This window comes from Oryza sativa, chromosome 2, assembly GCF_034140825.1.
Source record: "Oryza sativa Japonica Group chromosome 2, ASM3414082v1".
NCBI classification, from domain to species: domain Eukaryota; kingdom Viridiplantae; phylum Streptophyta; class Magnoliopsida; order Poales; family Poaceae; genus Oryza; species Oryza sativa.
In genome coordinates this window covers 23,495,433-23,508,473 of record NC_089036.1, presented here as the reverse complement: position 1 = coordinate 23,508,473, position 13,041 = coordinate 23,495,433, and the positions used below count along the sequence as shown (strand labels likewise).

Genomic DNA, 13,041 nt, shown 5'->3' with positions numbered 1-13,041 from the left:
TATCAATCATCCCAAGTTAAACTAGTACACAGAACACCACCGTAATCTCAGCAAGATTAGAGAAGATGCAGATAGTAACAAAGGATAGCGAAGCAAAATGCGCCCGCATTGACGCATGCATGCACGCGCGCCATGAGCGGCTGCGCGCGGCGGAGATCTCGACGTCGCCGGTTCGGCTCAGCCCCTGCGGCTGACGCGGCCGACGGCGGCCGACGGCGCCGCCAAGACCTCCATGTAGGGCGGGCACTGGATCACGTCCTCGAGGAGCCCCTGCGGCATCATCGGGAACCCGCGGTAGTCGTCGTCGCCGTCGCCGTCGCCGTCGTCGCAGTCCTCGACGGCGCCCCAGGGGGAGGACACGCGGTACGACGACGTCGCCTCGTACGGCCGCTCCAGCTTCGGCGCCGGCCCCGCGTCGTCGTGCGGCCGCCTGGTCGGGTAGAACCCGTGCAGGACGTCTTGCAGGAGCCCCGCCTCCGGCGGCTCACGTCGCAGGAGGAAGCCCCACGCGTCGTCGTCCGCTCCCGGCGCGGACGTCGCTGCGGCGCCTGTCGTGGTGGCCGGCGCGGTCGTGGCGGATGAGGCGGCGGCAGGTGGAGGCGGCGGCGGCGCGGAGGTGGGTGGGCGAGTACTGGGGTTGTGTGCGCGGCTGTGGGAGTGGGAATGGGAATGGGCGTGGCCGTGGCCGTGGCCGGCGTGGTGCAGGAGGAGGCAGCCGTGGGGGGAGGAGCTCATGAGGAGGTTGTGGAGGAGGAGCGTGTTGAGCGGCTGCTGGTGCGACGCCGCCGCCGCCGCGCCCTGCGGCGGGATGTTAACCCACGGCCAGCACCCGCCGCCGCCTCCCCCCGGGAAGCCGGCGGCGGCGGGGACGGGGAAGTTGGTGCGCGCCCTGGTGCCGCGCATGGCGCGCGCGGCGACGTCGTAGGCGCAGGCGGCCTGCTCGGCGGTGTCGAACGTGCCGAGCCAGCGCCGCTCCTTGGACGCCGGGTCCCGGATCTCCGCTGCGAACCGTCCCCACGGCCTGCGCCGCACGCCGCGGTACCGCGTCCCGCTGAGAGAGCCGCCGCCACCGCCACCGTCCGCGCCCAGAGTCGCCGCGCCGCCGCCGCCGCCACCGGGCGACGGGCGCTTGCTCCGGTGGTGGTGCGAGTGCGCGTGAGCGTGGCCGTACAGCTGCGCGTTGGCGGGCTCGTCCATGGCCTGCTGCGCCTGCATGCGTGCCGGATGGATGGGTCGATATGTGCGACGCGAGTGCAAGGCTGCGCGGGCGGAGAGTTTAGCGGGGGATATGACATGGCGCAGCTTGCTGGCTTATATATAGAGGGGAATGAGGGATATGGCTTCGTGAAGAAGGCTGTGTGCCTGTGTGCGACTGTGCATCACGGTGCACCAGTGTCTGTGCACTGTGGACAAGGACAACATCATCCTCATGCCTTGGCATGGGTGTGGGTAGAGAGGCCAGCCATTCGTCTGATCGTCTCTGCCTCTGCTAGTATTTTCTTCTCTTGGCACTCTGCCGTCACTGAAAAACCTAACCTAAAATAAAATATGACATAATTTAGTATAATAAATCTGCTCCAGTTTAGATTCGTTATACTCCCTCCGTCCCAAAATAAATGCAGTTTTACACTATTTATGTCTAACGTTTGACCGTTCGTCTTATTTAAAAAAAATTTATGATTAATATTTTTGTTGTTATTAGATGATAAAACATGAATAGTACTTTATGTGCGACTAACTTTTTTTAAATTTTTCAAATAAGACAGGCGGTTAAACATTGGACATAGATTCCCACGACTGCACTTATTTTAGGACGGATGTAGTACTAGTTATGTCTTATTTTATTCTAAATTATGTTTTTTTTGGACAAGGGAGCAGTTATTTCCCCATTTTTCTTTGTGACAGGTAAGGTGTCCGTGTCAATGGCGATGGTTCATGCTCCTAGAAAGGAGCCACTGTGCAAATCTTAAATAATCCTAAATTATCACTGCAAAAAAAACTGTTATTTTCCCGAACAAATTGCAGATGATAGCACTGATATTCATCATCAAAATGTAAGTTCAATTAAAGGGAATGCCACGTTCGATTACTCGTCATTCAATTCGTTGTTATAAAATATAAACACAGTGGATTTTTTTCATGAAGAGGTTAACCTTAACAAACGAGGGCTTAATTCGATCGTTTGTTTGAGGTTCCCAGCTTCACATCCCTCGTGTTCAACATGGGCGATTTCAAAACAGCTAAACGGAATGTAACTTTAAAAACAAATCTCCATAGAAAAAAATGATTTTAAAAGAATCATATTAATATTTTTTTAAAAAATATATTTAATACTTAATTAATCATGTACTAATGCGTGCTTCGTTTCGCGTGTCGAAAAGAAAGGGTCCTAACCCCTCCTCCTAAAGGACCTGAACACACCCTAAGGAGAGAGCTAAAATAAAATTAGTGGTGGTTGTGAGTCAATCCAGATCCGATGTATTTGCTATTATGACTAGGGATGACAATTGTGTCCGTTTGCCCGTTTACCCGTGGGTAAAAACCCTATTAGAGTTGGGTTTGTTCTCCATTTTATACCCATGGGTTTCTTATTGGATCAAAAGATATACCCGATGGGTAAATGGGCATGGGTATGGGTAATCACTGCCCATGCCCGCTTTGCCCATTTACCCGCGAAATCTAACTTACATGTAGAAGCCACGTTCTTTGTTTTCTACGGTTTCCCTTTTATTTCCCTTATTATTTCTCTCCCCCTTCCTCTATCGCTGCCAGAGGAGAGACACCACACCGAGGCGGAGAATATTTGATGTTTTAAGTTCGATTTTGACGGAGCGTGGGGCTCCTCACCGGGAGACCGCGCGGGCCCCCCTTTGCCGGTTCGGCCGGGGGCGCTAAGTGAGGTTCTAAGCCCTTGATCTGTGGAATGGTTCGCGAGAGAGCAAATGCGCAAGACACGAGCGATGTAGACATGTTCGGGCCGCTGAGAAGCGTAATACCCTACTCCTGTGTTCTGGTGGATCTGTGTATGAAGGAGTTACAAAGAGCTGGAGAGCAAGAGAGTTCAAACTCTAGAGCCCCTCTCCCTCCTCTTTTCTCCGTCTACCAGCTCCGGTCCTCTCTCCTCTTTTTCTCCCTCCTCTCTCTTGGTAGGCATGGTCCTCCTTTTATATCTCAAGGGGATACCACATACACCATTTCTACCTACCCTTCTTTTGGGTGGGGACCCATCCTACTTTGACCAAAACTTGGCTTGTACCATCGTCTGACACCGGGATAACCCTGTCCTTCCTCATTAATGGGCGGAGATTTGCAATGGCTGCTGTCCGAATGACCCTCCGATGGGATGGGTCATACCAACCTCCACTCCGCCGGAAGCAGGTGCAACGTGGAAGCACGGTTGTTTGCTGATGACGCGACCGGCGTCAGACCAGTCACAGACCGGTCATTCTTGTCCACCACGTGTCAGTTTAGCATGCTACACGTCTGCCCTTCTTCATACAATGACTTCCTTGCAATGGTTGCGATGAAGCCTGGAATGTATCTGGCCGGGGCTGACGTGCCAACTCCAGGAGTTCCCACGCCGGCTCCGGCTAGGGACGAGTGCCTGGAGGCTCTCATCATTCCGACGGGACGGGGCGAGGCGTGTGTCAGGCCGCCTGTTGCCCCCTAACCCGCGATCTGACCGGTCTGTGACCGGTCACACACTGCGACCGATCACGGACCGGATAAGCATGCGCTATGCTGCATTAAATGCGGCATGAGGCGCTCGTCCAACCCGCAATAAACGCGGTTAGGTGAGCGCCGCTGTGCTCACCTAACCCACACACGTGGCGCCAAACCCTCAGGGGGTCGGGGCGCCCCAGCCCTCGGGGGGTCGAAACGGGAGCGGCCCGACCCCTCGGGGAGATAGAGGGAGGGGCGGCCTCATCACCATCGGGCCCGACCCCCCCCTGAGGGGGTCAGGCCACGTGGGTGACCGCAGCTGCCCCAAACCTCTAGTCAAGATATCCCCGGTCCCATGTCACCGACAAATTTGAACTTAGAAGCTTGTAGACTTTTTTTCCACTGCTTTTTTTGTGGCGGGTAAACGGGCACGCCCGCAGGCACAAGGCGCACGCGGGCGATGGGCATGGGCAACAATCATTGCCCGTAAACGGGCACGCCCGCGGGCACAAGGCGCACGCGGACGATAGGCATGGGCAACAATCATTGCCCGTCATGTAGTAACGGGCATACCCACGGGTACAAATAATATCACGGGCACGGCCGCACGGGTATAGGTAGGCACTACCCGTGCCCGTCGCGCCCGTTTGCCATCCCTATTATGACTGCAGTCATAGTAGCAACACATATGGTCAATAGTAGCAAAGAGTGCCATTGTGAATATCCTGTTGTAGCAATTGTTTGCGTCTGTGTTAGGTCTTGAATGGTTGTAATTGCATGCAGTTGCTTTTGTGCAACCGCGCTGAATCTCAATTTGAGATGAAGTTGAGAAATTAAATGAAAGTTGGTTGTGATTGATTGAGATAGGAGTAATGGTGAAATAAATTAGATATTTTAGAATAAAATTTAAATGTTAGACACTAGGCCGGATCCAGTCATCTGTGACGGACTCTAACCCTCACCTTTGACGGATTTGGTTCTGGTCAGAGACAAGTGGTCACTGATGACTACACCTCACCTTTGACGGGTGAAAGCCCGTCACTGGTAATTAAAACCTTTGACGGGCTAAAAAATATAGCCGTCACAGGTGACTCACACCTGTGACGGGTGACTCTTTGCAACCCGTCAAAGGTGACAAAACAGCTGTGACTGGTTTTAGTTCTCACCCGTCACAGACGTCAAAAATCACCCAGAAAAAAAAGAAATGCCTCAGCCCAAATGTACGAAATGAAGAAAAATCAAATACATCTCAAGATGCACATGATACAACAACTTTGTATTTTAAATCAAATACATCTCAACAAACAACTACACATGAAGCAATCTGACAATATACATCACACAAGTATCCATGTCCATTTTAACAAACTACACATCCACACAAGCAACAAACATGAGCAAATCAAGCACAAACAACATCAAGCACAAACAAATCCGGCGGCCGGCGGTCGGTGGCGGAGGGGAAAGGCCGCGGACGCTGGATCCGCGTCCCCCGACCTCGTGGAGGCCGGATATGGCGGTCATCGGTCGGCGGCGGAGGAGGCGGCGTCCGGCAGTCGGGGAAGAGGTTGTGGAGGTGGCGAAGGTGTCGGTGGCTGGATCCGCTGTGGCGTCGGCGGCCGGGAGGCGAGGGAAGGCGCCGGCGGCAGAATCCGGCTTCCCGGAGGCCAAACTTGGCGGCATCGGCGGCCGGGAGGCGAGGAAAGGCGCCGGTGGCCAGATCCGGCTTCCCGGTGGCCAGATCTGGCGACCGGCGGTCAGGAGGCGGCGACGGCGTGGGTGTTGAAAGCCGGTGGGAGGCAGAGGCTGGAAGCGTCGCCGGCAGAGGCGGCGGAGATGGAGACCGCTGCCACCGTCGGGCCTCAGCCGCCTCCCCTCCCGCCGTCGGCCGCCACGGCGCCACGGCTCCAGATCCGTCGTCCGCCACCGCGCCTCCCCTCGCCCATGCCGGATCTGGCGGCCGGACCGCCGCCGCGCCTCCCCACCCGCCCCTGCCGGATCTGGCGGCCGCGCCGCCGCCGCCGCCCTCGCCGGCTCAGCGCCGCCACGCTTCCCCTCCCGCCCTGCCGGATCTGGCGGCTGGGCCGCCGCCGCCGCCCCCGCTGGCTCGGCGCCGCTGCGCCTCCCCTCCCGCCCTTGCCGGATTTGGCGGCCGGGCCGTCGCCGCCGCCCCAGCCGGCCCGGGGCCGCCGCGCCTCCCCTCGCCACGGCACAAAGAAAGAGGGGAGAGATAGAGAAGAAGTGGAAGAGATAGAGGAGAAGTGGAGAAGAGGGAGCCGGCCGACCTTATCTCCTCATGTGGGCCCCGCTGGGAGAGGAGACATATATATATACAGTGGCAGAAGTCATCTCAAACGGGCTGGGACTTAAAGCCGTTTGAGGTGAGTAAACCTCACCTCTGACGGGCTGTCCGGCTGCGACCCGTCACAGGTAACTAGTCACCTGTGACGGGTTAGGACTTAAACCCGTTTGAGGTGAGGTAACCTCACCTGTGACGGGTTCTATTTTTAACCCGTCACAGGTGACTAGTTACCTGTGACGGGTCGTAGCTGGATGCCTCACCGATGACGGCATCCCGTATGACCCGTCAGAGGTGACGGTCATCAGTGACCATTTCGTTTGCCCGTCACAGGTATCCCGTCAGAGATGTGAGGATCTGGTGTAGTGAGATATGGTTATATTTTGAAGTGGAGGAGAAAGTGAGTGAGTATTATTTCTCCTAATTCTTGATCTATCGGTTGAGATATGAGTAGCACTCTACAAAATTATCAGATTCAATCTGATGGTGTATCCGATCCCAATGCCCGAAAACTACGCCTACATGGTTCCTTTTCAGAACGAGTAGCAGAAGAAACTTGCGATAGATCGATCGGGATGGCCGATGCAAACGGCAAGGCGCTAGCTGCTCGCTATACTCCGTGCTCCATAAATCAAGAGCTAGCTAGCTAGCTACTCATACCTGCAGGGGGGTGGTGGTTAGTGGGAGTACAGGGAATTGGCTCTCCTACTGATACTGTAATTATTCGGAGAAAGGCGCCATGAATCAATCCATCCATCGATGGAGCTAGCTAGTGCAGGTAGCCGTCCACGCCACCGGTGCGTGGCCAATGCATGGACTCGCCCCGCCCGCGCGAAGTCAATGGCTGCCGTTTTGTGGCCCGCGCGCGCGTATTAATCACCTCATCATTAGCTCTCTACTCCGATCGATCCACCAACACACCTGCAGGAGGATCGAAGTCAGCGCGCGGCCACACACGCGTCGTACGTACGTACGGGTCGCGTTCGCGTGCACACAGGCGCACAGCCCCCGTGCGCGCGGTCTCATGAACGGTGAGCCATAGAGCCAGCGCGGTGATGCAGGCGATCGATCCACCGTTAGAGGTCGTACTCCCTCCGTTTCGTTTTATTTGACACCGTTGACTTTTTAACATATGTTTGACCGCTCGTCTTATTCAAAAAATTTAAATAATTATTAATTCTTTTGCTATCATTTGATTCATTGTTAAATATACTTTTATGCATACGTATAGTTTTACATATTTCACAAAAGTTTTTGAATAAGACGAACGGTCAAACATGTGCTAAAAAGTCAACGGTGTCAAATAAAACGAAACGGAGGGAGTATTAATTTTGTTGTTCTATCCCAACGAGCTAGGCGCCGGCCCGGTCATCGATCTGCCACGAACCAACGCGTACGGTAACGTTTTGGCACGGGTTCGCTAAAAAATATCGTTACTGACTACCATTAGCACAAGACCAGCAATTACGTTTATAATATGTTCGGATTGAGTAAAATGAATATACTCTCGTAAATAACGTGAGGTTATATCCAAACGCCAATAATTTTAAAACGGGAGGAAGTATGTAAATGGAGTACGTTTCTATCTCTTCTTTTAAGTACGTAATAAATTACTTCTAATCATAATTCTCCTATACATTGTGCACTAGAAAAATTATATTGTAGATATTGGAACTTAGGCCCCGTTCGAATCCAAGCCAAGGGGTGGATAAACTTTTGGATTTCTGTGGTACGCTTTTTAAACTGTTAAACGGTGTTTTTCGTGCGAAATATATAAAAGTTGTTTTAAAATATCGGATTAATCAATTTTTCAACTTTTTAATAATTTAAAATTAATTAATCACATATTATTACCACCTCATTTTGTGTGAAATACTTAATTTTCATCTTCATGAGATTCAAACACCACCTTACATTGAAATTACAATATAAACTTAGAATTTATAGCGTAATTACAATATAATATAAGTGTAGGGAATATACAGTGTTAAAATAATTTGATTATTTTTTGGAACTAGTAATATGAGATGTTGTAAGAGATCATGCCCATATATATAGTTAGAGATGGGCTAGTAGTGTGATTGAAGATAAAACATTGTACCCAATGATAATTTTTCGTGTATGAATGTGATACACACAGTAGAAGGGAAGGTGGACGACTTCGTTTTAAGATAGTATAAAAATAGCGTGATAATGTAGCTACTCCCCTTTGACAATGCTTGTATATGGTGGCTATAGGGGTATACACAATTCATTGAAACCAAACTAAGCGAGATCGAAAACTCAGTCGTCAATTGTAATGAACCAAAATTAATATGGTCGTTTTGCCTTGTCACCTCTATCATTCCCCTGTCGTCCACCTCTGCTTCCAACCTCCCCATCACCATCGCCCACTGCTATTTCGGTCATGACTGAAGACCAACCAGAACTGACCGAAACAAAATAGTTCGGTCTTAACTATCATGTGATGCATTTTAGTATTTGGTTTGAAATGACCTCTTTGTAGTGGATCGTCGACGAAATTAATTTCTACACGGATGGTTACGTCCACAAATCGCTGTTTTCACTAACGCCTGCGTCCACGCGGGGCGGCCGGCCGCCTATATAGGGTCTGTTCGGGGGAGTTTCTAGCTGCTGCAGCTTCTCACAGAATCAGAAACTCTTCTAAACAATCCAGCTTTTGATCTAGATTCTGAAAAGCTGTAGTTGTAGAATTCAGGAAATAAACTAGAAGTCAGAAGCTGAGAAATTCAGCTTTTCCAGATTCTGAGAAGCTGCTACCATCCAGTTGCTTATCAGACTTTTAAGTTCTCCCAAACAAGCCTATAGTAGGTGTAGGGCAGGCATTGACCGATCCGTTGTCGCTCTAAAAGAAAAGGAAAAGGTTGACTGTGCAGAAATGGAAAGGCCTCAGGCGAGGTACGACGTGCTCCGGCCCTACCTAGGGAGCATGTCTTCTGCACACAAGCAGGAACAGAAGAAAGGGCAGGGCGACGCAGAAGCCATCATGGCGCCTTTCATCAGGCAGCCTTCCTTCCGGTTCCGGATCGTGCCCGATCTCCTTGTCCCCCCCCCCCCCCCCCCCCCCCCCGGGGCGGCGCGCGTCCCCGCCGCCGCATGCTGTACTTCCCATAGTTCCCTGGGCTCGGCACCGGCACCGCACGACCAGGCATACATCCCCTCATTTTTTCGCTTATATTTATAATTATCAATCAAATTTTAATTTTTTAATTTTTTATTTGAAGCTGATTTTAAGATTTTTCATCGAAATTTATTTTTATATATGTATATATATATATATAAGTTTTATTCACAAGTTACTTTTTATTTGTAAATACGACGGTTCGGCTCCGTGTCGGAATACTACAACTATAGAAGCCTCTCTTCATCTCTCTCTGTCTGAATACAGATCAGAGCCGTCAGAGCATGCGTCCAGTACTCTCCTCTCCGGCCATGCATGCCGTGACAACAAGAAGGCTCCAAAACACAGCCTTCCCTCCTAGTATAGCTCCTACTAGCTCCATTTAATATCGGACCGGTGGACAGTAGCTTACTGCTCGATCAGAGGCATGCACAGTGTGTGAGTGAGATGAGGTGCATGGCCGTGCCATATCCTATAGTAGGACTACCTTCCAAAATAAGTGCAGCCATAGATATTAGTATTTAGCGCTTTGACCATCCGTCTTATTTAAAAAATTTATAGAAAATATTTAAAAAATTAGTCACACATAAAATACTATTTATGTTTTATCATCTAATAACAATAAAAATATTAATCGTAATTTTTTTTAAATAAGACGAATGGTCAAACGTTGAATATAAATAATACTAAAACTATACTTATTTTGAGAAGGAGAGAGCAGTACGAGTAATACGCATGCTGTCATGCAATGCATGCATGCGAATATATGCAACGCAACCGCTCTCGCCCGCTGATCCGCTACCCGCTGCATGCTACATGCGGCTGGGCTGGCGTGGTGGCCGGCCAGCGTACTGTGTACTGTACCATGATTTCGACGTACGTCCGTGGCGCCGTGTTTGCATCCGTGGATGCTTGCATGGCCTGCCGCGCGTGCAGCCATGCAAGCGAAGCGAGAGCAAAAGAAAGAAAGCGCATGCATGCGTGTATCCGTGCATGCGTCTGATGGTCGCTGGCCGGAGTTGGGCATGCACGCGCCTAGCTTAAGCTTAGCTGACGGATACAGGGCTATGACCATGCAGATCGATGCAGGCGGCACGTCTCGATCCGGCGCGACACGATCTGATCCTTCCCCGGCCGCTTGGGAGTACGTAAACGTACGTACGGTTCGTGCCGATCGACGGGGTGTGTGGGCGTGGGTGCATGTTTGGAGGCATCCTCTTGTCCTACCTACTTACCCCGACCGAGTACAAATTAATGTATACATGCATGTGAGGTGTTCTTGAGGCTTTCTTAAAATTTTATTGAAATTTCATAAAACTATACATACTTTGCACAATTTATCAAACTACAGATTTAAAAACTTATTTTATAAAACTACAGATTTAATATCTTCATTTATCATAAAACCACAGGTTTAATGTCTTCATTACCACAAAACTACAGGTTTAGCATTGTTAAATCTGTAGTTTTATGATAATGGAGACACTAAATTTGTAGTTTTGTGATAAATGAAGACACTAAAATCTGTAGTTCTGTGATAAACGAATACACTAAATCTGTAGTTTTGTGAAACAAGTTTTTAAATCTGTAGTTTTGTGATAAATTGTATAAAATATCTGTAGTTTTGTGATAAATGGACATACTAAATATGTAGTTTTGTGAAACAAGATCTTAAATCTATAGTTTTGTGATAAATTATGCAAAATGCCTATAGTTTTGTGAATTTTACACAATTTTATTTGATCGATCTGCACCGTTGGATGCGAATCAGATGCCTCGTATTTAGCTTCTCTGAATGAACTGCGCGGCACATTTCTCTCTAAGCTCAGTCATTAAGGGCACCAGTCGTCCATTATCTAGCTAGGATAGTTTTAACACTCGCGCGCCAATGGACGGCTGGATCTTGATCAACAGCTAAAACATGGGACTAATGTTATATGATAAATTGATAATTCAGGTTATTGTTAAATAGCTAACGGTGTGCTCAACTTATATGCGATATGCACATGTAATACACTTTTGGTACAACAATTTCGTTTGCAACTTGCAACTCTAACAAATATGCTGACTAACCGCCACTGCCTTTTCACCCCATCCGGACATGCATGATGACGCCCACTTTTATACTGTCTGTATATATAGTACCAGTCACACCCATGTCATTGCGACGGTACATTAGGTGGTGTATGGATCCATAAGTCCTGGGGACTTATTTCAGTCCTAGAACTAATCACTTTAGTCCATGGCTGTTTTGTTATAGAGACTAAAAGGGACTAAAGTTCATTAAATACGCTGCACAATGACCATGTTACCCCTAAAATCATACAAAGAGAAATGCACCATACCCATGCATGAGGGCAGCAGGTGGAAAAGAGCTACTTTAGTCCCAATAAGCTACTCCCTTAGGGACTTATACTAAAGCACTTTAGTCCCTCCTGTTTGGGACTCTACAGATTTAAAGGGACTTAAAGTGGAGGGACTTCTTTTTTAGACCTAAAAAAACAGGGCCTTAGTAAACTGTGCGGGGGATCCGCGCACTAACCGTGCGTGGCTACTTTTATTCACCGTGTGGAGGAGATAAGCAATAACGAGTTTCTATAGCCTAAGGTATACGTATAGAACACACCACGAGCACACAACTAGTAACAACCCTTTGAAAGGATTACCATAGAAATTCTGAATGATTTAATTTCCTAAGGAAATTTTCCTATGAAATACTTTGATTCATAGGAAAGTATAAGGTTCTTATCGGTTGCTCATATTTCCTACTAATTAAGTCAAAATGACTTATTAGAAAATAAAAAAACATCTTTTTGTAAAAAATTTTTATGCATGTTCTTAGCGACTTAAAAACTAATGCTAAAAGAAACTATATTGAAAATATCTTAAAATTGCCTTTCAAATTAAGTTTGAAAATTCAAGAGATTTTCTCCAGTCCAATAAAATGTACCTCGAGGTATCGGTATCTTATGGTACCAAATCGTTTCCGATCGTTATATCTAACAATGCCCATCCTGCCCAGCTAGATCCAACGATTAGAAATGATTTGGTACCGTGAGGTACTGGTATTGTTGGACCAGAGCAAATCTCAAAATTTAAATTTTAACTTTGGCTTTGGCTTATTAGGGCAACCAATGGGACTCTTAAGAATTTTTCTATAGAATTATATTTCTATGGCTCAATTTCATAGGAAAATAAGTAAGGGGGTGTCTAGAGCCAGGGGTGTAAAGTTTTGACGTGTCACATCGGGTATTATATAGGGTGTCGCATGGGGTGTTTGGGTACTAATAGAAAAACTAATTACAGAATCCGTCGGTAAACCGCGAGACGAATTTATTAAGCTTAATTAATCCGTCATTAGCAAATATTTAATGTAGCACCACATTGTCAAATCATGGAGCAATTAGGCTTAAAAGATTCGTCTCGCAAATTAGTCGCAATCTGTAAAATTAGTTATTTTTTTAGCCTATCTTTAATACTTCATATATATGTTCAAATGTTTGATGTGACAGGGTGAAAAAATTTGGGTGGGATCTAAACAGGCCCTAAGAGGTCTAATCTCTTGGAAATTTTTCTTTCCTTTTTTTGTTTCCTATGGTGCTATCAAAGGGACCCTCTTCATATTTTCTATGTTTTCTATTTCAATTTTTGTGTTTTATCTATTGCTGTGTTTTCTCTATCATGTGTTTTAAAAGAGCTCTAAAATACCGGTGACGCAAATGAAATCTAAGATTTTTTTATTTTTTTTCTGGTTAGTGTAATCCGATACAGGACATTGAGGGGAGCCTACCGGGAGATCGGTGAAGTACGAGAAATCATAACGGAACGTGCGTGCGTGCCCGCCTATCCCCGCCGACCCTGCATATCTCCGCGCGCGCATGCACCGGGTCCGGCGCGAGGCACGGTCTGGTCCGCCCACTCCGGGTCCGGGATCGGA

At 48.4% G+C, this 13,041-nt stretch overlaps 1 protein-coding gene across 1 annotated transcript; it reads right to left on the bottom strand.

Moving 5' to 3' along the window:
• On the bottom strand, positions 1–1,288 carry LOC4329849 (ethylene-responsive transcription factor ABI4). Its single transcript, XM_015768997.3, has one exon. The coding sequence runs from the start codon at positions 1,213–1,215 to the stop codon at positions 178–180; it is 1,038 nt and encodes a 345-aa protein (XP_015624483.1). The 5' UTR covers positions 1,216–1,288; the 3' UTR covers positions 1–177.
• Between the last annotated feature and the right edge of the window lie 11,753 nt (positions 1,289–13,041).

Excerpts from the sequence above, each read along its gene's own strand:
- LOC4329849 (XM_015768997.3), bottom strand. The coding sequence starts at position 1,215 with ATGCAGGCGCAGCAGGCCATGGACGAGCCCGCCAACGCGCAGCTGTAC.